Source organism: Furipterus horrens, unplaced genomic scaffold, assembly GCF_987537825.1.
Source record: "Furipterus horrens unplaced genomic scaffold, mFurHor1.1.pri manual_scaffold_2, whole genome shotgun sequence".
Classification (NCBI taxonomy): domain Eukaryota; kingdom Metazoa; phylum Chordata; class Mammalia; order Chiroptera; family Furipteridae; genus Furipterus; species Furipterus horrens.
In genome coordinates, this window is record NW_028327172.1 from 207,190,205 (window position 1) to 207,213,116 (window position 22,912).

Genomic DNA, 22,912 nt, shown 5'->3' on the forward strand with positions numbered 1-22,912 from the left:
ACCTTATATTATACATTCTAACTCCCCCATCTTCATTAGTCCAATTTCCTTTGTCATGTGAGACAGAAAAAAAAAATATGGCAAAGGAATTTGGACTAATAAAGATAGGAAACAATACATACACACGCACACACACACACACACATATATATAATTTTTTTCACTAAGAACAATGGAGGCTTGGAGACTCTCCAGATGTTGGGAAGATATGATGGGGAAAGGGACATGGTCCTGCCCTCCTTAGGCTTGCAGTCTGATAGAAGAGTTTGACACTATTCAAAATATTAAATCAAAGTGTTAGAAGTTCTGTGCAGACTAAACCCAGGGAGATGTTAAGAATATTTAATGGAGAATAAGAAAGATGGCATTATAGTAGTTCTGCATGTAAAACATAGTAGGAAACAGCTCTCAGGTATGCAAACACGCCTGTACCTGAGTGCCTGGTTCTGCTCTCCGCTCCTTCTATGGTCTCTTGATGTGTACATTTCTTAAAATTTCCCATGTGCTGTTTTTCTGACGAATCAGTCAGTCTCTTGTGATTTTTTTCAGTTATTCCCCTTCACTCTGTCCCAACAAGCTGAGTGATGTCTGCCTTCTGTGGGCAGCCCGATAAAAGAAGGAACATGAACTTTGGAGTCAAGTGAATTTAATATGGTGGCCAGTTTAGCCGCTTCACAATTGAAGAATTTTTGTTTTATAAGGTTTCTTAACTGTTTTGAGCCTCATTTTTTTTAAATGGCAAACTGAAGTTGCCAGCCTTTTAGGCATTTGAGGTGAGTGACTATGGCTTCCCTACAGATGAAACAGGACCTTAGTGAAAGGCATCTAAGATATCTGTAAGAAGACTCACGTAAGTATCAGTATCTAAGGAAGAACAGGACCTATCACATACTGGGTTGGTCAGCCTAAAAAAGAGAAAAAGGAGTTTTCACACCCACGGAGAGGGTGCAATCCAAGTCAGTATGAGGAACATTCCATTCATTAACTTTTCTCTTACTGGTCTTATGTTTAAAAGCATTATGTATTGTCTTTTCCTACAGATATGTATGAACATATATATATATATATATATATATATATATATATAATAATTAGGTACAGTCATAATTTGATTTCTAACCTACAGATGGGAGGACAGATCTTGGGTCTGGTGAAATCATCAGGATAACAATGCTTCTTGGAGAAAACCACCAACTTTTATCTAACACAGGCCTCTGCATGGTTTTCTCAACTATACCAGCCACGGTCAATGAGAAGATCAAATCACTTAATGAGCATATGGCATCCAACATTGCAGGTATTGGATAAATCTGGTCTCTTTCTAGTCTTCCTTCTCCAATTCTGACTTTAAAAGATTGTTTGCCTTCTATATCTTCACAGATCATTGTTTCAGCAAATACCAGAAGTGTGTAATTATAGATGAAAGCACAAAGCAGAAAAAAAGGAGGAGTTGGGGGCTTTTTGGCAATTGATTAGTCCAACACAAAGCACATACATACTTCGTTTTGGTCAGAACTGTATTATGAGAGAGTTGCAGGAATATCACTCAGTAAGAAATCAACTCAACATTACTGAAAGAAATATCTATTAACTTCCAGTAAAGAAATTCTACTACTATTTTGTGGTAAAACCCAGATTAAAATTATCTGAAAAATATGAATTTAGAATTTTTAGTTCATCATCTATTAAAATCCTGGATCTATAAAAAATTTTAGAAGATGTTGCATAGCTTTATTTCCACATGGTATGAGTCTTACTGATGTCCTTTATTCTAATAAAAAAATAAGTGTAATGAAAAGTAGATTACTAAACTGGTAAATTATGCCAATATAACCAATGTTAATGGGGGTATTTTGTTGGAGTTGAAGATCAGTATGATTTATTACCAGATGCTCTACTGATAAAGCTGATGATATAATAATCAGAGCAATAAAATTCATCTAGAACTAAACATATTTTCATATCAACTTACACATTTAATTTATTCTAGCTTCACTGTATACACCACCTCCTCAATATAGTCAAAACCAATGGGACACATTATTTTGTGTATCTTTTATGTTACTAGATTCTACCATTATACAAAATCTATAGTGTGTGCAAATAGAAGAGAGGCTCTATTGTAAAAAGTAAAATAGATTACATGAGCGAAACCATTTTAAACGTCCCATGTTACTTTCATTCTTTCACAGTGCTCACTCTCTGCTTCACTTCAGTCCCTCCGAGTCCCTCAATGGCACCTCAGCATTTCACAAACACTGCTCACCACCACCTGCCTTCCCAGTTCTGGTCCTGCCCCTCAGCTTCTTATATACCATGATACGATCATCATCTCCCAGTCCCTCCAACTTGAAATGCTGGCATCATCTTTGGTTCATTTTTCTCCATTATTCCCTCATCTCAACAGATTCCAAATCCCATTTATTCTGCTTTTCTATTAGCTATCATATCTGCTTCCACATCATCATCTGACAGTTATGTATTTGCTCCTGTTCTCAGGACATCTCCCCTCAATCAACATAATAGTCTCCTAAAAGGCCTCAGGCTTGGTATTCTCTCCCTTTTGCCAGCCACTGGTATACAGCTGTCAGATTAATTATTGAAGATTCAGAGTAAAACTCCCATATTCAAATGCAGTCCAAATAAAGACAAAGATCCTTATACTACCAAAGGCCCTCCATGAATTGTCTCCCACCAACCTTTCCAACTTTTATTTTCCTGCACTCTCTCAGGTTTCAAATACCAAGCTGAGTTTTGTAGTGTCTTGTATCACCATTCTTAATGCCTTTGCTTATGGTGTTTTATTAACGTTGAAAGTCTTACTCATCATTGTACATATTTCTATTCACTACCTATTCTTCAAGGCCCACCTCACGAGTTACCACCCACATGAAGGCTTCAATGATCAAAGTAGCATTTATTGAATGATTACTATATCGCTAAGCACACAAAGCTCAACATGTGTTAAGGATTCCATTTCAAACAACAACCCTTAGTTTCAGACGTGGAGACGGTCTCATAGAAGAGAAGTAACGTGCCCATAGCCTCACAGAGAGTAAGCAGTAGGCAGACCTGTGGTTCTAACGGAAACTGTCTGACTCTTGTTAACCAATGCACTTGCCCTCCACTTTACACCTTCTGTAATAAATACTTTCGGTTTTATTTGTTCTTTTCTTACAGTGAATTACTACTTCGGACCTCATTTCATAATTTCTAACTGGAGTGTCAAATTTGTTAGTCACTTGATAAAGGATCTCTGGAGAATTCATTCTGCCTTTATATAATATTTACTTAATAAATGCTCTCATCAGGATAGATGAATGTACTATTCCCCTATTCTAAAACTTAATTATGTCTTTCTGCTTTGTAGTTCATCATATATTACACCTTCTAAGGTGAAAGTCCTTACACTTGGTAGGGTGAAAATTATACAGAGATGTCCTTTTTGGGTTTTATTTTCCATGATGCCTCAATATGCAGCACTAGGCTCAAATGTACAATCTCTAAAGCTCAATGCTCACTGTCACCTGTGCTCTAGGTTCCTGCTCTTTGTCTTTTAAAGGCTATCATGCATCTCTTCTGAAATCATATATCATTCTTCTTTCCAGGTTCAGCTAAAAAATACTTACAAAGGTCTTCTATGCAAGGCAGTTTCCATCAACTACAATTTTGATGAGAATACTATTATTTTGTGCATGCATTATTCCATGTCTGGGTCAAATCTCCATAAATTCTAGAGCCCCTACAGAGGGTCCTATCTAACACAGCAAAGCTCTAAGCACATTTTAAAGCACGCATTAGGTACTTTAAAGTGATAACATAGTGTCTTATGAATTAAGGCTATTCTCCCATAAAGTAAATTAGAGCAGTTAATTGGTAAAAAGAAAAAAATGGAAGGCGTCAACTTGTGGTGGCAAATTGTATTGTTGTATGATAAAATTGTACCTGAAACTGATATAACATAATTACCAATTTATCCCAATAAATTGAATAAAAATGACTAATGAGTTTTCTTTAAATAACTTACTTTTTTTGTGCCTACTATGTAGATTTATCACAAGAAGTTGGTCCTATTTTATTATTTCAATCAAAAATGCCCAAAGCTGTTTACTTAGTTAAAATTTAGAGTTGGCTTCCTAAATAATAATATGACTACCTAAGTGGTTAAAAAGTGCTTTCTCAGTGAATGGATATTGGAGCAAAGATTTTCCATCATGTTTACTTCTCAAGATGGTCACAGCAGTCCGTTTCACATCTTACATGACCTTGTATCCACATGGCTTATGCCTGGCAAGGACAAAAGCACACGGTGGCTGCCTGCAAGATCAGTAAGAAATACTCTGTCAAGAGGATTTGATTTTCAGTGGGTTTGATATTGACTCAAAGAGGCTAAAATGATCAATTTAAATATCTTATAATTTTGACTCATATTATTATCCTTTTTTTATGCTTTGCAGCGAACTATACTATATTTCATACAAAATAGCTAAACTGTATTTTAAAATGTGAGCTCTTGAGGAGGCAGAATATCACCTGGTCATCTCGTTTCCATGATTAATTACCCTCCACTCCAGGCTTGAAATGGACTGAGGTGAAACCCTAGACCCAGATGGTCAGACTAGAATAGCCAGTCTTATTTTTCCTAAATAGCCCAATCACCCTTTCCCAAGGGAAGGAAAAGTACTATTTATCCTTAAAATGCATTCTTTTAGATTCCACCTGTGTTTAAAAGAGACAAATCCTCGCGACTTTAACAAGATATTTAATTAAACAGAGTCAGGGTCAATACCATTCTGAAAGGCACATTTGTCTAAGCTAATTGATCCGATTTGCCTTTGATAAACTGAGACTTTCCTAAAGAAAGTCATGGTTGGGTCCCTGGGGAGGTGGAGGGATAGGAGGGAATTTCAGGGCACATACATTTCTGTGATGGTCTCAGGCAGATTTGTGGGAATCTCAGTAAGACCTTTCCCACGACAGTCTACGATATTGTTGCTACAGGTACAAGCGGCCGGACAATGCAAAACACTGCATGAAGGTGCCATGAATGACTGGTGACCTGCAACAAAACACATAAAGAGCAATTCCACTTTTCCTCCTGAAACTCATAATCATGAGACATGCAAGCTTACCTCAAAGAGCAAAGCACGTCAAACAGATGTCTCTAAGTGCCTGATTATAAAATGGTCCTGTAGTTCTAGAATATGTTTTAGGAAGCAGGCATTTGTATTTTTTTGACAACACTATGGTGAAGTAAATAAGATTTTTAAAGGGAATTAGAGCGATGATAATGTTTAAGACTTGAAATAATTGTGAAAAAGGCTAATTCAGATTTGAAACTAAAATTCTATCCGGTACTATTCTGAGTTCCAAAAAAGCATCAACTTCAGACAAAGCCATCTTTCACTTCTAATAAGCTTAACTAGAGCTTGGTCTTTACTTAACTTACATAGTTTAACTTACTTTATCTGAAAAATAAAAATTTCCCTCTTTATAGACATATCTGGTGATTTTAAATAAGCAATCATGTGGCAATAAATGTGGGGGAAAATTAGATCATGCTAAGTTTCATGTCTCAATAGGTTCAAAAATGGTCATTTTCTTTGAAGTAATTATAATAATTTGTAATACATCATTTTGTAATTGTTAATTCATATGTTTCTTTTCTTTGGCCTCCCATAACCTAAAATGTTAGCCTATGTATTCATTTCCTGGAGGTATATAATTTTACTGCTCATTATTTGGAAACAAAACTATTTTGAAATGAGATTTTACTGCTCAAATGATGAAGAGCAGTGTCAGCAGTATTTTAGCAAATGGGCAGGTGCACACACGTGGTTACTGGCGTAGGGACAGCGCTCCCCCCATCTGCAGGGAAGGGACCTCTCAACAAGCTCTCGACCATGACAAAAACCATCTAAGTCTAAAAAAGAAACATGAACTTGCCTTCTCGCTCATCTAGAAAACAGGAAGGGAAAAGTGGAGAGAGAAAAAAGTGGTTAGTAACAAATTGTTAGTCCTTTCATTATTTAATTTTTTAAAAAAGCAATCAGGCCTATTGAGAACATTCCATGACATTAAAATAAAACTCTGGGTTATAAGTAGTGTGGGAAGGTACATACAAAGAACTGAAAAGTAACAATAACTTAGATTCCAGTACTAGCCCAGCTTCTCACCCCTTTAAGAAACTGTTCAATGGGGGAAAAAGTGGGACAACTATAATAGAAAAATAATAAAAATAAATTTTTTAAAAAAGAAAAAATATATTAACTTTAATTTACTTGTAAAATAAGAAACTGTTAACTATTTATAATGCATTACATATATTATTAAAATAGCTTTTATTGTATTTTGAACAGTCACTTATAAAGCAGAAACAACCCTATATTTAGAAAGGAAATTATATGTTAATATGGATCAAAATAATATTAACATACAATTTTACAAATACAATATACACGTCTATCTCTCTAACTATCCATGGATTGGCTCATAATAGTACATTTTTCTCATAATATCACATTTCTCTACAGTTGTCATGAGGCAAGTGAAATGAGGTAAATATATGTGAAATTCTTAGATTGGTGCTTAAGTACCAATAAAGAACTAAGTAAATGTTACCTACTGATATTTTAAACAGCCCAGGTCTTATTTTTGTTTTCATATTTTTGTTACTAAAGCTAGCCATTTATCTTTTTAAGTAGAACTGAACCTCTGGTATATATGTATACACAGAAAGCATTCTGTCACTCTGCAACTATAGTGGAGTTACTTTTTGAATTTCCCAGCAGAGATCCAGGATTAATTAATCACACTTCCAGTTGTTAACATAAAAGTAGGTATAAATGATTACTTATAGAGAAAATAATGAGTAGCAAATAGTTCTAAAATCTAGGGATTTCCTACATTTCCCCTGGAGTGAAAACTGAAAAGTCTTTCATCATACCTTGGGTACAAGTAATCAGTAATTACCAACTATGCACAAATGTCTTAGAACATATTATTATCATCCCTAAAACAGAGGATTTCCATAAAGCGATTAGGGCACACTGCACATGTTAGTGAGAGGTACTGAAACCCTGAAAGCATGCGTTTTTCACTGTTTTCTTAAATACGGCATAAAATCAAGCAAGAGAACGGTTCTCCGTCCCTTACCACTGCAGACGAACTCCCGTTTTTGAACCTCAGCGACATTGTGGCCCCTCAGGTGGGACGGGCTCATACACTGGGTGTAGAGGCCCACCCGCGGCCTCTGACGCAGCCAGTCAGAGAGCCAGGCCAGGTGGCAGTCACAGTACAGGTTGTTGGAGTGCAGACGACTAAATGAAAGGCAAGACGTTTAAAGCAAGAAAACAGAAATCGTTATTTCAAAACGTGGGGCGCTCCTTCGTAATAATAAATCGCTTTGTTTCTTAACATATAATTAGATAAAGCTTTGCAACTTTCATCGAATGACTTGTCTAAAAATTAAACTGGTTTACAACCGCGGAATCAAGTCTCTTGTCTTTTACCTGTGAGCTGAGCAACAGCTGAGCAGGAGCTGCAACATGACCATGAACATTTTTTGGTTATGTTCATTCAAAAAGGTGAAAAGAAACAGTAAGTTCAAGGCAAATTGCTCTGCAGCCCAGATCTCCTGACAGCCCATCGGGGTTGGGGGACAGGGCAGTAAAGCATGGGACTGGGCCAGGAGGCACGATAATAAGTCAGGCGTGGCCCCCGGGTTGCATTATTAGCTCCTCTTTTCATTACTAGTCTCTGCAGAAGCTGCTTGCAAAATCTTTTTAGTGGGTCACTTTCATTTTTTTGCTCAACAAGACAATAATAATTCAGCATAAAACACTTCTTTCAGATCCCTATTCTGATTTCCTTCCTTTTGTGTCCTATCAGAAAAAGGGGTCAGTAGCTTTCGGCTCTTGGGGACCTATCCTCAAAGAGCAGAAGCTGGAATTAAAAGACATAAATGGCTAGGAGTGAAGGAATTAAGTGAGCCCCGCTCCATGTTGGCAGGAATCCACACCAGATCATGGAACCCATCCAAGTGGCAAATAGCACTTCTCCATTAATAAAACATCAGACAAATGTATCCACTAAATTAGGCAAATGACTTCAAACTGGCTTTTATGTTTTCTTAAACTAAAGAACAGGACATCCAAAGCTATAAATCAAAGCATCGTTCCCAGAATCACCTATGACGCAGTAATACCATTTTAGCCCTTTTTAGCTGATGTGCTCAATTCTAACCCAATAACAGTAATGGATATTAAAACATGGAACTCAGTCCAGAAAGATAATTGGACCATAAAGATGGGATTTTGAGGTAGCAGTGATAATATAGAATAATGAAACAACCCAAGCAAGGGAATTTAAAGTCAGATGACTCTTTTACATTCTCTTCGAGCGAGTAGACAATGGAAGAGTCTTGCATCAAAACTAGGTGGTGATACACAGAACAAAAAGTGACATTTGGGGAAAGGTGGGGGACCGCTGGCTCGGTATGCGTAGCACACAGAGTGGCATCCTTTGAAAGCGACAGAGCACATTCCACAACGATGTTCTCTAAATATTTCCATCTGAACCAAGCACATTCCAGCGATTCAGTTACATGTGCATCAATGATATCAGAAAAGAAAAACTTAAAAACCTGACGAGTAAGAGAAACGGTGGTGGATTTCTACAAGAGAGTAAGGCGCACTATCAAAAATGCAGATGATAAACGATTTTACAGTCTTAGTGGCTTTATTTTGCAAAGAATAAAAGCTTAATCATTTTTTTTTTGAAAATTAACTAAATTTAGTGAGAAACCAATTTCATTAGATATGGTTTAAGTGAACTGGGCTCTTAATTTGTTCAGAATAGCCAATCTGATAGCCCCCAAGGAAACAAAATTTAGTTATGCCTGCATACTTCTAGAATTCTTTTATTTTACTAAATCATATTCCAAGAAAATTATAATGATGAACTTTTGCATTCAGAGGCACATGTTAGTGAGAAAAATGACATTAAGATTCGCATTGTCTAATTATTTAAAGTCTGGCAATTCAACATATTTTTTTAATTAAAAAGAGAAAATCATGTAATATATCTAGTTATCAGCTGTTACGAAATAAAATATTTTGAAAACCCAATAAAAATAGATGTATCCTACATACTTTTTCAAGAATTCAGTGCTTTGGTTATGTTTCTCACTATTTATCACACATTGTATATAATATAGGTTTTTAGGTCAAGCTAATTCTGAAACTGAGTTCAAATGAGATTTATCTTGGAGAATCCTTTAAATAAATATCCCCATCCAGGGCTTTATGGATTAATTTTTCTCCATGAGAAAAAAATATCTAGCTGTAGTCAATGTTTTATTAGAGAACCATTTTATTCACCTAAAATATTTTAACATCTATTTGTAACCCTGAAAAGGTATTTTAAAATAGAAATGCTGACACAGCCTTAATTATAGAAACACTAGAAGGTGATGCTGTAATTTTATGTTACAAAGAATGCTGGAGAGCTAGTTTAGCTTTATTAGGGCTGCCTGACATACAGTAATAAAATCATAAAGATTTACCATTTATCATTTCTGACAGCCAATCAAGGAGCCTTCCATTTCTTAATGAAACGTGACCTCCACAATGGCTTAGGGTAAACTTTCCTCGCCCAAACTTCCCAGAACAGATATCATTGAAAAGAACGCTTTCCAAGTTTTAGAATAATTTACTCAAATATCATATTTAGAACTTAAGTAAAACTGGTGTTTTCGTGGTCTACACCATAATGAACTATTTGTTCTTTGCGTCCTAAAAGTAGTACTTAAGGGGGATTCTTAACTGATTAGATTGACGTTTATATATATTGTGACTACTTACAAAGTCCTAAGTTTAGGCATATGGTTGAAACTTGCCACAGAAAGTCTGGTAATGTTGTTATTGTTGAGAGTGCTGTAGAATTAAAAAAAAAAACAGTTAAAAATGTTAGATACAGAATATATTAATTATCATATATATATATGAATATAAAGAAAATGTCTAGTGATTATGTTTATACAAAATAACTATCCAGTAGAGATGGCACAGAGAATGCATTATATTAAAAACAAGATGATAAACTTCATACTTCAGCATTTCACTGTGCATTCAGTTTTATCAGATATTTATTACAAATGTATGGCTTTGACCATAGCATCTTTACTATTTACATGTTGCTTGATGCCCTGTGAGTACACCCGCATGTCCGTTTATGATAAATGCGTGTCAGACAGTCACCGTCGGGAACAGTAAGTAGTGACACTTCCTTGGAGGGGTATGATGTGTCATTAGTGTCCATGAGTAAATGAACATATTTGAAAGCTCCAACTGAAATCTCAGAGCAATAGCACAGAATCAGTTCTCTCAGGTCCCAAGACAGAGTCCCACTAATTCTTATTTACTGTAGACACTAGCCATCATTGAAATGGGAGTCATAAGAACAATATCTATATTTGGTGCCTGCTCTGGGTGGGGATGAAGTGACATTCTGTAGCAGTATAAGTGCTTGGTACAGTCGAAGTGTATCCTTGCAGCCACATACACTTCCCCATTTTTTAGCGCGACGTGGTAATGATCATGGCTTCACGGAGCTAGAATGAAGGCGATGGGTGGTCCAGGGAGATACGGTGAAAATAAGCATGATCCTTGCTTGCTTTAGATTTTTCCTGCTGTTCCCCTAACAAGCATTGTTAGTTGTGTTATCACTATTCCTACTGCTCTTCCTCATCATTCATTCATCTGATATGTCCTGAATGGCTCTTATTTTTATGGCAACATGAAATATTATAAGAAATAAGTCAGGCATAAAACTTCTATGAAAATAGCAAATAGTCCAACTGGTGAGATGAATTACTCAAGTTACAAAAACTTAGAGTTAATGAGAATAAGAAGAGCATTTTTCTCTCCCTTTGGAGAAGTCTGGTCATGACAAGAAAACGCTAGAATCGTTACCCCAAGGGTGTGTGAGTGCAGTGTGGAAATGGAACACAGTTTTAGCACACACAGATACAACAGTCTGTTGACTAAGCAGGACAAGCTGCAGAAGGAGGTGGAAAAGATGAGATGAGGAGTGCAGGTGGACACTTTTGGTATTGGAGAAGGGTTTGAATTAGGAGTTGCAAATTCACTTGCCTACGGAGGCCAGGCAGGCGACATGCATGAGAGAAGCAGGCTGGTTCCAAAAGTCACAGTGGGAGAAAGACAAGAAGAGCAGCAGACAGCTGGGAATGAGGAGAACCCTGCACAACCAGCAATGCCGTTCTTTGCTGTAGTGTTAATAGTCAGGGCCCGCGGACTACTGCTGTGTTGTAACGGAAGCCTGCCGAACAATCTGATTTTCTCAAGAGAAGCTAGAGTTGGAAGTTTTGAGATCAATCCTCCTAATTTTTAATATTTAAATACCAGCAAACCAACTCGAATATTTCAAAGAGCCTTTGGGCCAAGTCTCTTTGGGCTAAGCAATGTACATTTGGGAAGCCACGTTAGGTCAGCTGGTGGCTGCAGTTGTCAGTGATGGGATGTGGGGTGTTCTGGGGTCAAGGGATTAACTTTAAACTTCATGGTGAAGTAGGGCACTAGAGCTACATGTCTGGAATGCACAGGGACCCTCTTTACTCTCCCGTTTTGCAATGTATTGAATGATATGAGCTAATCCCAGTGATTTGAATTAAGTCACGTGGGAAAAAAAAAGTGCCCTTTATGAAGAACCTATAAAGCTCTGAATTGGATGGCTCATGCTATCTAAAAGCCTGTAGCATTTTCCGTGTACACAAGTGAAATGAGATTTTTTTCCAAATGCCATTAAAATATACCCTGATGTTTGCACTAAAAGGTTTCACTTCTCAAAGGGACTTGCTTCCCAATGACCCCTTTTCCCACCCTAAAAAATTTATGCTGGCCTTATATAGCAAAAATCTTCAGAGTCCATAGCATACTAAAATGTGACTTTGAGGGTGATATTTGTAAAAGTAATTCAATACAGCAGATGCACATTCTTTTTGAACTATAATTTCTTCAGATTCCATATAAAAGAGAATTTCACTTAATGCTAAAACTGGTGGCTCTCCATCTGAAGACTTCTCCCAAATGTTAGTTTGTATAATGCAATTGAAGAAGTAAGTTATCTTGTATTGATGTAGCAAAGCAATATTAATACTAATACCTGGTCATGGAGCAATACATGGAACCAATGAAATTGTTACTTAAAAATTAATAATAAATATGTGTTGATTAGGTCTGATGACATGTTCAGGTTATGGTCATGAGAAGTTTATTTCTGTGTTCAACAGCAAGATTTTCTCTTTGTAATGAGAATGTATTCTTGTACAAAGAACATTTTGGTATGTCAATATGCTAATTACATAGGTCCTCTTGGACTTAGATCTTGACTTATTATTTTTTAAAATTCCCTTGGTGCCAGGCATAGGATTTGGTAGAGACTCTGCTATTTAATGGATTTGAATCACCATGTTTCAATTAAATTAAATTATGTGCCTTCTATAGAAAAGAAAAAGTAATCTTAAATGTTAACTCACGGGATGTATTTTATTTCTGATTCTAGCATCCAAAGAGAAAGAAAACATTCATTTAGATTTAATTTCCAATGTTAGTTTTGACATGGTATCTTCATATTTGGAAAAAAGACAAGGTCTAAACCCTACTAACCAGAATTCCACAATAAGGCCATGAATATACAAGTGATAAACTGTCTGACTGCTTTCACCTACCTTAACTTTTCCTTCTTGAACTTTATTCATTTTCTCTACCTTAATATATATCCTAATCTAACAAATTTTCATCAATGGCCCTGGATCATTATTCCCATCTTTTGTTTGGCCTCAGTATATTCATACACTCATAAATGGTTCATGGAATTAAAATTTTTAAAATATGAATCATTGGGATCTGAAATTTAAGGTAATCTGCAAATCAATGTTCATGATTTTCACATAATGAAATAATATACTCTAAAGAGTCATGATTGGTAAAAATAAGCAAAACAGAGACCGTTCTCTCTGAAACCCTTCAGAAGTTAACGCTATAAAAATCTCCTGACCAAACGTTTATAATAGGTGAACTTCTGATTTACCCAACAAGATATTTAGGCATAATAAATTCCAGTGTTTTCAGTATTTTATCCAAGTTTTCCTTAAATTTTTCATCAGATAATTTCTCTAAAGGTTACACAAATTATAAGGATTAAAAAATTAACATGTATTAAAAGAATGAGTGCTTGACTTTATAAAATTTTCATATCAACTATTTAAATGATTTTGAAAGAAATTCATATTTTCTCATATCATTTGTTAATTTCATTTATTTATTTTTTACCAAACAAACTCTGATTGTTATGTATCTCTTTGAGACATACGTATTAGGTCCTCAAGAGAGTTTTCGGCAGTTTAAATTTTGATTTTAATTCCATGAACCATAAGATGTTTATCACTCTTTGGTGTGTTTATCATAGTAGGTCTTTCTAAAGTCACCTTTTAGATGTTTTGCTAATATAACAAACAAGATGAATGAAGTAATTGTGCTTTCATGAATTTACTGCTTCTAAAAGCAACGATATTTGTCTATAACAAAGTAAATAAATACTTATTATATTTATGGGTAAAGGGTTTTTGATACCTAGCATAGTGCTTGGCACATGGCAAGTTTCCTCTCTCAAATATACTCTCTCCCTCTCTCTATATATGTAAATATATAAAAAATATATATTATTCATATTCTCTCAGTCTCTTTCTATAGAGTACTCAACATATACTCAATATATTATATATGAATTATTCCATAGCCAATATTTATTTAAACACTTACTAACAAAGTACTTTATGGAATTTTAATTTATCCAAAATACGCAGCAAAGTTTCCACAAAATTCTTGGTATCATTCATATTTCTAGTTAGGCACACTGACCTAGCATCAAATTTTTTTGGCTCGATCAGCTCAGTTGAATTAAATAAGACCCGCAGTGGGCTCTTCACATACAAAGTTCAGTGGTGTGGGCTACGGTCTTTACATCAGACTGCTATCAGGAAATCAGTTGTATCCTAATTATTCGGATTCTGAATTAGCACCAGTGAACTTCGTATATTGAAACTGGCTCTGGAACACAATTTTAAAAGCGGCCTTATAGCTACAACGTGTGTGATAAGCACTTGGAATGCTTTTCCTATAGAAAAAGTTGGACTGTTGTCAGCAGAAACAATCATGACTTCTCATGTGGTTAGAGAACAGTATACATTCTTATAACAGTTTATCTCAATAAACTCGTTCTTACATAGACCTTTAAAAATAATTAATAACATCACATAGCACAGCTAGAAATTCTATTCATTTATTCACAATTAAAATCAAAAGCATATAGGAAATACTGCTAAAATAAGTCACTCTGCTTGAAACGTTAAACTTTTTTTTTCAGAATTACATCCTGTTCCTCAAATTCAATTCATAAAGCAATGAAATCTTTTATTTTATTTTATTTTTTTACAGGAGGATTTCATAATTCCTGATAACTTTTACCACCTGGACTAAAAATTCAAAACTTCTTCACATTTAATTCAGTTTTGGATTTCTGAATAAACTGAATCACGGATGAATTAGAGCATAGACAAATCTTTATAAGGGGAGACATGTGTAAGTATATTTAAAAAGCTGGGAATGTGACTCTTTGGAAAAAATAGCCAGCAATGTACAGATGGCTTCACGGGCTTTAGTGACTGTAGTTTTCATTAAAATTATTTTTATGATAATTAATAATTTAATTTAAATTACGTTATTGAGTCAAAGATCTGTAGTGGTTACTCAGTTGCCTCTAACCCATTTTGTCAGTCACCTCTGCCCAGTAAGGAAAGGCAGAGGGTGCCAATGACAATTAAAAATCTCTGTGCCGTCCTTTACTAAGTCAGTAGTGAAGACTTTCAATGGACCTAATAAGCGGCTTATTAAAATTAGAATGTCAATTTCAAAATAACCTGACAAATTCAACGTTATCTGGTTAAAAATGATGGTTTTAAAATGAGAAAAAGTCTTTCCATTGCATAGCAACTACAAAATATATCCACATATCAGCTACTCGGAGCTTTATCTTTTTTGTTGTGGTTTTTCTTATACAACTCGTGTTATCTTAATATTTAGCAATTCGAGGAATTCTCACAAATTTTGTGAATGAGGATATTTTATGACAAGAAGAAGCACTTCAAGGACATTATGTGTAAACATCTGAGTGCCCTTCTTAAATAGACATTACCTAAACATACAGATACGATACACAAGGTTGTGCACACATGTTTGGATTCTCCCCTATTTGCTCCATGAGTTATTTAAGGCATCTCTTTAGGAGACCATGCTGACAGTAGGTTTTAAGCTAGCAGATAAGCTTCCACATTAGCACTCCCCAGACAAAAAGCTCCGGTTAGGAGTAAGAGAAATAAGAGATACTCACAGCACTTCCAGGTCCCGGAGAGCCCTAAATGCCCCGTCTTCTATACAGCTGATCTGGTTGTAATCCAGTTGCCTGTTAAATAGATTAGAAGAATATATGTAAAAGGCTGAAGACTCGCAGGGTTACGGGGAAGGAAGTCTCCTAAAGGGTCTATGAAACCCTGGCTGCACTAACTGAAATGCTCTCGCAAATACAGTCCTCTGCTTAAGAATGTCACGAGCCATTCTGGCCTCGATGCCGCCACTGAAATCTCTTTTTGTTCTGAACTGTCTGTGCAAATAGCAGCCCTTGGAAAGCTCCTGTAAATAATAACTGCACCTTATATTAAATGCCATAGGAATGCAATTTCATTACATCAAGAAAAGCTATCCATTAAGGGCTTTCAGCGTCATCTTGCTGAAACAATTTCATTAAGGTAAAGGACTGTAAATCACTTAATGTCACATGCACCCCCTCAGTGACCTAACAGAATCCATTTATCAGAGAAGCCCAGCTGCATGTTAATTTCACTATCCTTGGCAAGAAAGAGCAAGACTACTTTTAGGTTTTCTTCTTTTAAAAGCAGTTTTCCTTCGAAAACTCCAAATCAAGGAAGAGAAATGAGGTCCCCTGTATCTCCCTGCTGGTCCTAACCAGGAATACACTTTAGAAAGCTAGCCGTTGTTCTGTTTTAAGCTCCCTTATTTCCACAATTTGCACTGGTTATCATTATATGAGAATCCTCTGCGCTGTAAAAATGGCATTCTTTTCAAGTTAAGAAACTTCCTGAATTATGCTACTCTCCAGGAAATAAGTTTCTAAATCATTCGGAAATTAATTAAATTTTTTGCTTTTCTGAAAGATGCACGTTTTAGCCCCAAACACTACAAAACTTATACTGCAGCAGCATCATTAAATCGATACCTAGATCTACCGTAAAGCGTTTTAAAGCTGTATCTGTTCCTTCTAAATCACACAAAATTAAAACAAAGAAAATTTTTTGTAGCTTAAGTACTCATTTGTTAAAATTCAAATATTTTATTTTATTTTTTTAAAAAGGTTGCTCCAAACTTGGTTAAGTCGGCTTTTTCTTGCCCCTTATTTTTGTAATTAAAACTTCCTTATTTACACTAAGGAATTTACTGGGTTAAAATGAACTGCTAAATACTAAATCCTATCAGTCCTACAAGCAGTATTTAAATCTAGTAGCTTGGTGCTTAGCAATATTATTACAGTAAAGAAAAAAGTCTTTTAATGCTTCACTTGAGATACAAGTGGAATATTTGATGAAATAATCACATGAGTTGTCAGCTCTATGTGAAGATGTACAGGGATAAGGCTGTGATCATAGCACAATTGAATCTTGTCCTTGTTTCAAGTTTGGAATTCACCAAAAGGGCTAATTCATACTCGAGATCTATTCTTAAAACAACTGTTTAAACATTCCCAAACAACAGATGTTTCATAAAACTACTGAAACAAAGGTACAATGATTTAATCCAGAGGGGCCTCTTTGAATTCCTTACTTTAGAAATCACTGTATCTAGAGAATGTCTCATGAAATATACATCTCATTTTTAAGAAGGTCTCCAGGGGACCCAGTCATACCGGAGACTCCCTTGATGCCATGCAAATGTTGCCATCTAGGACATGCGTATATAAAAACGTGAACCCCAGAGATGATCCAATTTTATTGCTTTTATAAACAAAGGCTTTTCCCAAATAATAGCTACCATCCGAGCTACTCTAACAGCCTAAAGCATTGCCACTTATTGGGAAGTTATACACAAGGATAATTTTATTTTTTAAGAAGACTTTAAAGCCTCATGATATAATACCGCTGCTACAGTTCCAAGAAAACACTTAACATTCTTGAGCACTTTTGATTTTTACAGATTAAATTCATTTAACAATTAAGTTAATAACCTTTTATTTTAAAGTGCTAAATATATATCTACACTATTATTCTCTAACCTCTTGAACAATTTATCAAAGCCATTTAAATTAGTACAATGGCATGAAGTGTTACCCTTGACACACTACAAAAGAGAAATTGTTTCCAGACAAATTGGCAAAATCTTTTAATGCTATCAAATTTGCCTAATGCAGTCTCCAGGTTAATCTGTAAAAGGGTGAGCTGTATGTTTGCCCATATCTTAATATCCTTAGCTGTCAATGTATAAATCAGTGCTGACACAGATTCTTTCAAATCACGCGTCCCATCCACAAAGGGGAGGCCCCCGCATGCCAGAGAGCACTCAAGCAAATCTTGTCCTCGAAGAACTGAAAGGCAGATTACCTTCTGTCTACCCAGAAGTTGAGACGCTGCTGAAAACTTCAGGAATTTCACCCCACTTTAGCATTGCTCCTGGTTACACGCTTCTGATTCTTAGCAGAAATCTAAGCCTTTAGCTGTGCTAAAACATTAAGACTATTCGGTTCACCTAAGACCAGAGTTTTCCTTAAAAGTTTTCTGAATGCCATCCTGTCTCTGTCCATATTTCTTCTGAGGACAAAGTTATTTTATGAAAAAGTGACGTAGGGAAAGGGCAATCAGAATCAAAATGAACAATTTTTTTATCAGCTGGTGGATTTTATTCTATTCCAAGGAATGTTTATGGCAATAGCTGTGCCCACATTACCGCTCATGAGAAAATCTCTCTGCATAAACCTCCATTTGTCTGCATATGGTTCAAGATAAACAGTGTCAAAACTACGCAGAAGCGTAATTTATTTCAGGGGTTCTGGATTATTTTTCTGCACCTCGTTTTTCTCGCCCAGCTCACTTCCTTCTCCACTGCCTTTCAAACCCTGGGCACTTCTGCTTCTGTAAACAGAAGAGGATCTGTTTTCAGGCACACAGTCAGAGACAGACTGCTCCATTTAGATGACATTTCCAATGGTGCCATGAAATTATTCTGAATTAAGGAATTAGTAAGAGGAAAGTTGTGTTTTGTTTTTTTTTTCCTTCCTGTCTCTTCTCCAAAAAGTAATGTCACAACTGTTCAGCTAGACATGGTGCCAATGTGTTGCTCTTTGGATGATAAAGGCACTAGGGGCTTAGGAGGCTTTCCCAGCACAGAGGATACGTCTGTGGAGGAAGCAAGTTACCACTTTTCTTATTTTCTGGGAAGAAAAACATGGTATAAGTAGTGTTATCAGTAGCTCCTTTCAGACCTGCAGCTGACATATTTTAGCGCAAATATTTGTGCATCCTCCTTATTGTTCTAGCTCCAGTCTTCCTTCTGTTTCAATTCCAGATTCCCTCTCCATCCGATCCCTCGCTGTTCTAGTTCTCGTAAAGGTTTGGATGCAATTGCTTTATCTTTAATTCCATGATATATGATGTTAAAAAGAACAGAGAATCTTAAGATCTCTCTCAGCATTAACCTTCCATAATTCTCTTTTCAGTGATAGCTACTCTTCTTCTGATGCTCTGAAATAACTCTAGACACCCATTTTAATTTTTCTTAGTACTGCTAAATTTAGTCTTAGATAATGCGTTCTGTCTTTATTTAGAGATGTAACTTGCTGTGCCTTACAAACATAAAATTTCTAAAGCTGATCTGATTTTCTTTAATACTAAAAATAAACTAGCCTAGTTTCAGATTTTGATCAATTCTAGGTATGAGAGACAATATGCAGTGTTACTAAATATAAGTTTTTAAAATAGGTATATTAAATGACAAAAAGTTAAAATGTTGCTAACTTAGCATACTGAAATATAGTTGGAGACATTGCATTTGGTTACTTTTTACTTTTTTTTTCTTTGATTTCCTTTTTTAATTTTTCAGAGTTTGAATACCATACGATCTTTGAGTCAGACATATAAAACTTTCCTTCCTAAATTAATCTGTCAGTTTTTTCCTTACCCAAAGAAAATTCATATTTCATTTCAGCATCCAAATAATATCTTATTACTAATTGATTTTTGAAAGAATTAGAACATAATAAACTAAGCTTTACTCTGAAATAATACTGAACATAAAAAATCTTTAATAATTTCTAAGCCAGGCAGGTTTCTTCCATGTCTCAATAAATTTATTATGACTATGCTCTGGTTTTCAAGGTTTTTTTTGTTTTGTTTTGTTTTGTTTTTTAAGATACAAGAAATACAAGTTTAGTTCATATCACTATTGTAAGATAAAAAAACTCAAAAATTTAGCTCACTTAAAATGCATCAAAGTAATAAGAATCAATATGAGGGACTACCACAATTCTATTTTTTGGAAACAAAGATAATAAAGGCTATAAATTAAATAGGAGAAAAAAAAGAAAAAAAATGCTGTTTAGGGTATGGGCATGATCTGTTCTATTTTTCCCCTTGCATGTATAAAATTCATGTCAATATGAGTGCCTAAACATACCAATCTTACACAGATAATGATCATTTAAGAAGTAGTCCAATATTTAAGTAATAATGAATAGAAGCATAAGGATAATATAAATAGATCTATAAATACCCGAGACAGAAGCTTCAGTGACTATATCAATTACCGTGTTAACCTGGGTATTGGTGACGAAAGCAACCACAGTAAGAACTAGTCTGAGAAATGCAAAATAATTCACATTATTTGTAAAATTAACCTTTTGGAATCTTTTAAGCAACGCTTTATTTTTCTTATATGAATAAAGAATTTCAATTTTTACTGAAATAATCTATGGTATAAAGTTATATCCAATTGTCAATTTATTGGGAGGAAGCAAAAGGTAGTTTTAGGAGCCATGATAACAGAAAATGAATGAAAAACAATTAAGTTGACTTTCATGTTCTGGTAACTTTAAGCAAAATAATCAAAGGTGGTAGAAACTGAAACTGACTGTAATTGGTTAACAAATATTTGGTCTTGTTCAAAATACCCATGGAGACATTTGGTCCAAGCCAAACCATGTACCTAACCCAGCAATTTTCAACCTTTTTCATCTCATGGCACACGTACTGAAATTCAGTGGAACATCAAAAAATATATATATTTTTGCCAGTCTGACAAAAATAGGTATTTTTAAAAAATGCATTTACATCAGACAATTATCGTTGTGTTGGCTTCTGTCAGTTTTTTATTTGCGAATCTAAGGGAAAAGAAATCAGAGCTCTTGACTAAATACATATTATATCTTTTAAAAATGCTTGTGGCATACTTGTTGAAAATCATTGACCTAACTCCTTGTGCCATTACCAGCTAGGCTACCAAGACAAGGAAGGTTATTATCACAATACAGACCCACTGGAATTATTGAACCAATAAAACATGATAGTATCTTTAATGTATTAATCCTATAAAGCAAAAGTAGAAATAAATTTTATGGGTTATATGACCCCTGAGATGTTTTCTAAGCATATGCATTTTGATCAGTACCAAATATCAAGGACCACTTGGCATAGACCACATGTTGCCATGAATGCTTTGGACAGGACCAGATGTCTAACAAGGGTGTGTACTAAATGCATAGCAATTGGCAGGATCTGTATACACATAATCTCATTAGTCCTTATAATACCTTCAATAAAAGTAAGTATTAACATACTGAATTTATAAATGAGAAAAATGAGGCTCACAGATTTCAATAACTTATCAAAGTATGTAATAAATAGCTGGTAAAAGCTTGATTCAATTTCAGATTTACACATATCTGAATCCCCTATTCAATACAAAAATCGCTAGGGTAACAAATTCTGCAAATGGGACGTTTCAATTAAATCTCCAATGGCCAAGTGTTAAGGAAGAAGCCAATAAATGAAGAATGCTAAAAACACTTGAGAAGAAATAGATTATTGTAGGCTGAAGTAACCATGTGTGAGGGTAGGAAAAAACCCAATGCTTAAAAAAACTGATAGAATCCAGACAGATAAAAATAAAAACAGTATTCCTTTTGATGGAGAGTGGAATAATAGAAGAACAGTTGTAAGGAGAAGCTCTACGATGTTTAAAGTCAAGAGAGAGGCCATTTGGCCTTGAGCAAAGAGCTTGTGTGCAGGTTAAGTGGGAGAGGGTGCTAAAAAACTGGGTGAAGTCACGATATCATGACCAGTCAGAATATCTCAGAAGACGAGATGCTATGATATTTAATGACAATCACTGCTCTCTCAGGGAAAAGTCAATGTTCCTATAGACCCTGTGGAACTAGGACAATATTCTTCTATGTCCTTTTGTCATAGTACCTATAATAAAGTTTTTTTAATGAAATTATTTTGAATCAGGTAGTGATGGTATAAAAAATAATGTTTTGTGAAAACAAACCTGTCCACAATGTTAAGTGGGGGTTGGGCTGGACAGAGGAGGGCAAAGGGGATAAACTGGGAAAATGCAATAGAATAAACAAGAATAAAAAATTATCTAATGAGAACATAAATCGCAGATCAAAATTCAATTAGTGGGCTATTGTAATAGAACAGAGGTAGCAAAGCGAGGGTGTTCAGTGTTGGGGAAGCAAGAAACCGTAAGATCTGTCGTATCTCAAGAACAACAGGGAAGCCTCAGCAAAATCATGCCAATTCCTATTCTGAACATATGTAAATTGGATTCCCAATGAATCAAATGTTTTTCTGTTTTGTTTGTTTCATTTTGTTTGGAAAAGGATTCATGAAGATTGTGTAGATTCATTTTTACATGAAAGAATGCCATCATTGATGAAAAACTACTAAGGCATCATAGTGACAAAGCAGAATGCAAGACGGAGAGGTTATTGGTAGCAACCTTGACCATAGTTGTCAGGGACTATCCCCATTCAGTGTGCTTTTAGAGTGAGTACAAACCAGGTAAATTACAGCACCACGGATAGTTCCCAAAGGTACATAACTTCTGACCTATTTTACATTCAAGGACCCAGAGGACTGCTGGTTACCCCTTATGTCTTTAGACAGCCTTCTAGATGTTAAGGGGAGCTCTCATCCTCATAATATGAAACTTAACTTAACCTATCTAAATGCAGAGCCATTTCCACGCGTTTGTTTAGAAGGTTCTATGCCCCAAAGAAGACCTACTGCATTTAATCCAACACTAGGAATAGCAAACCCCGTGAATGAGGAACCAGCCTCCTCCTTTAAGTCTCTTCAGCCTCATCTTACTAAAAACACTCTAGAAAAGAGCCAGGGTCACTAAAAGTTACAACTTAAAGTTTATAGCAATGGCTTTTATTTAAGAACCAAATTTGAAAACGAGATGATTACAGTAGATATTTTGTAAATTGTGACTTAAATTATGTGACAAAGGTAAAGTAAGTCTGGCATTTACATGGAAAATATATAATAATAACATATAGATGAACTTTCCTGCTTGCTACATCTTCTTATTACTAATAATCATTGCAACCCAAATTGGGTGATTTGTTTCCTAGAAAGACACGGTAATACACATCTATTTCCCAAATGACACCATGACTTAGACAAAGGCAATGAAGCCAGATCCTCTTCAATTTAAGCCCTTGTCTATAAATTGATGTATGTCAACAAAAAAAAAAAAAGATA

At 35.3% G+C, this 22,912-nt stretch overlaps 1 protein-coding gene across 2 annotated transcripts in view; it reads right to left on the reverse strand.

The window, feature by feature from the left end:
* SLIT2 (slit guidance ligand 2) overlaps window positions 1-22,912 on the reverse strand; it is a 325,550-nt gene that overhangs the window by 102,059 nt on the left and 200,579 nt on the right. For both annotated transcript variants that reach the window (XM_090267026.1, XM_090267024.1), the window contains exons 6-9: window positions 15,469-15,540; window positions 9,864-9,935; window positions 7,156-7,319; window positions 4,921-5,059 (exon numbers count right to left, since the gene is read on the reverse strand). In XM_090267026.1, the coding sequence (XP_090123152.1) occupies window positions 4,921-5,059; window positions 7,156-7,319; window positions 9,864-9,935; window positions 15,469-15,540 (447 nt within the window). The remainder of the gene's footprint in view (window positions 1-4,920; window positions 5,060-7,155; window positions 7,320-9,863; window positions 9,936-15,468; window positions 15,541-22,912) is intronic.